This window comes from Chrysochloris asiatica, unplaced genomic scaffold (assembly GCF_000296735.1).
Source record: "Chrysochloris asiatica unplaced genomic scaffold, ChrAsi1.0 scaffold00229, whole genome shotgun sequence".
Classification (NCBI taxonomy): Eukaryota; Metazoa; Chordata; class Mammalia; order Afrosoricida; family Chrysochloridae; genus Chrysochloris; species Chrysochloris asiatica.
The window spans coordinates 1,517,986-1,520,485 of record NW_006408747.1 but is presented as its reverse complement, the minus strand read 5'-3'; the positions used below and the strand labels follow the sequence as shown (position 1 = coordinate 1,520,485).

General features: G+C 31.7%; 1 protein-coding gene across 1 annotated transcript in view; it reads left to right on the top strand.

The window, feature by feature from the left end:
• The window catches only part of SCLT1 (sodium channel and clathrin linker 1), a 272,952-nt gene that overhangs the window by 10,614 nt on the left and 259,838 nt on the right, over positions 1 to 2,500 (top strand). The window contains exon 3 of the mRNA XM_006873207.1: positions 1,967 to 2,022. Within this exon, the coding sequence (XP_006873269.1) occupies positions 1,967 to 2,022 (56 nt within the window). The remainder of the gene's footprint in view (positions 1 to 1,966; positions 2,023 to 2,500) is intronic.

The window sequence follows — 2,500 nt, the reverse complement described above, 5'->3', positions numbered from 1 at the left end:
GTAATGTGTAATAGTTACTTATATTAAAATGAACGTTTTTATAATCTGAATTATTTATTACTTATCTGTTTTATCACCTATTTTACTAAGGTATTTAGCTTCATTATACATTTGACATACTATAAATGGTTTCTGAATTAATTTTAAAAGCTAAAAAAAACCATTGAAGAAATGATAAGATGCTACTTCTTTTAGAGAGTAAAAAGATGTTGACAGTTACTTCTAAGAATAGTTGCACACATAGGTATTAATGATTAATAAACTATTCTTATAACTTATCTTACTGACCCAGTAAAAAAAAAAAAAAAAAAAAAAGTTATATCTTAAAAGCAAAAGAAGTATGGCTGTAATTCTCTATATGAAAAATTTCCTGCTAGAAAATGTAAGTAGTAGAAGAGAAGTTTTATGATGTGAGAAGTAATGCTGAAGTTTTATTTCCTTCCAACAATTAGGTATTTTATGATGTAGAATTTTAAATATGACTATAATTTTGAACCTTTAATTCTAGCTTATAATGCATATGTATCCAATACAATTATTTAAGAGTAATAATAAATACTTTCAATGTACATCAAAATTTTGCTGGTATCTAATGATAAATTCTTTAAAATTATAAAATGGGGATAATTACTACAATAAAATTAAAACCTCTGAGTTTCCATGGCATTCATGACCTTTACCTGCCTTTCCAATTTTATTTCTCACTGCTTTACTCTGTGTATGGTTAATTCTCAATTATCTGGTGGTGAATTAATTCATTTTGGATGAATTGTGATTCAAGCACGGCAGAGACTAGGTACTGATTCATCTTTCATGCCAATTTGTAGTTAGAATTGGTCATTAATGATTTTTCTGGACCAGCTTCTCTGGTTGAAAGGGGAAGAGAAAGACTTAGAGCACTGCGGGATCCATCCTTGCCAGGTTTTTTTTAAGCTTGGCTTCTCTTCTTTCTCCTAGAGTGTCCAATAATGACTAAGGTCATATCATGAGTTGATTGCAGTTTTTTTTTAAGTATGATTTTCACATGACCTGATTCCTGACCTCCATTTTGCCATTCATTTTTTTTGAGAGCTGACTACTGTTCCTTTGTTACCCAATGTATTTTGCTTCTTTGTTTTTACTCATACTTTACCCTACTTGAATGCCCTTCTTGTCCTTTTGAAATCCTAATCGTCTTTTGTTCCCTTTTGAGAATTAGTCATGCATTTATCTCATGACCTTTACAGTATATATTTTATTTTTTAAATCTATGTTAGTGATTATTTAATTATCCTTTCTACCAAAGTATATATTTGATGATAGTGACCATCTTTGTTTACCATAGCAGTCTTGTATAGTGTACACAGTATAGATATTTAATAAAGTAGTGAATTAGAGACAAAATAAATGGCTACTAAAGAAAGCCTCTATTTGTTTTGCTATTAATGTTTTACCTTTTAAAATAGTAGAAAAATATAAATGCTCTTATGAGCTTCAGCTAAACTGAGGTGAAGTACATTTAAGGTATGTCTTCTGGTATTTCATATAGTGACACTTATACCAAGGAATATCTTTTACCTGTTTTTCAAAATATATAAATCTTTGGAATCACATTTATAAATGTGTTATATAAAGCACTTTACTTCTGTTCAAAGTGTATGTTTTATTGCATTCTGAATTTCATTAAAATATACACTTAATATTGTTAGAAGTAAAGAATGATTTTTTTTCTTATCAGCAAACTGTCATTGTTGTTGAGTGCCGTCAAGTTGATCCCGACCCATAGCAGCCCTGTATAGGGTTTCCAAGGAGTGACTTGTGAGATTAAACCATTCACCTTGAGATTCAAATGGCTATGCAGTCCAGCTCATTAACCCACAGTGCCACATAGTGTCATAGAATTTCATTGCTTGTGAATGTACTGAATGGAGACCTAATTGTCTGGAAAATTTATCACTACCACCATTTTTTTTTTTTTTTTTTTCAGAAACAGTTGGGTGAGATGAAACTACAACTTGAAAATGTCATCAGAGAAAATGAAAGGTAGATCAATTAGCTGTTAGTTCTTTGTTATTATCTTGTTGTTACGTGGTCTGGTTGAGTCAGTTCCAACTCATAGCATCCTAAAACACTGCACGATCCTCTGCCATCCTTAACAATTATTGTTATGTTTGAGCCCATTGTTGCAAACACTGTGTCATTCCATCTCGTTGAGGTTCTTGCTGGTTTTCTCTGATCCTGTACTTTACCAAGCATGATATATCTTTCTACAGGGGACTGTGTCACCTGTAAACATGTCCAAAATACATGAGACATAGTCTCACCATTCTCACTTCTAAGGAGCGTTTTCACTGTACTTCTTCTAAGACAGATTTATTCATTCATCTGGCAGTTCATGGCATAGTCAGTATTCTTTGCTCACACCATAATTCAAAGACATCTTCTTTGGTCTTCCTTATTCATTCTTATCTTTGTTGTTGTTGTTGTTGTGTGCCGTGGAGTCAGTTCTGACTCATAGTCA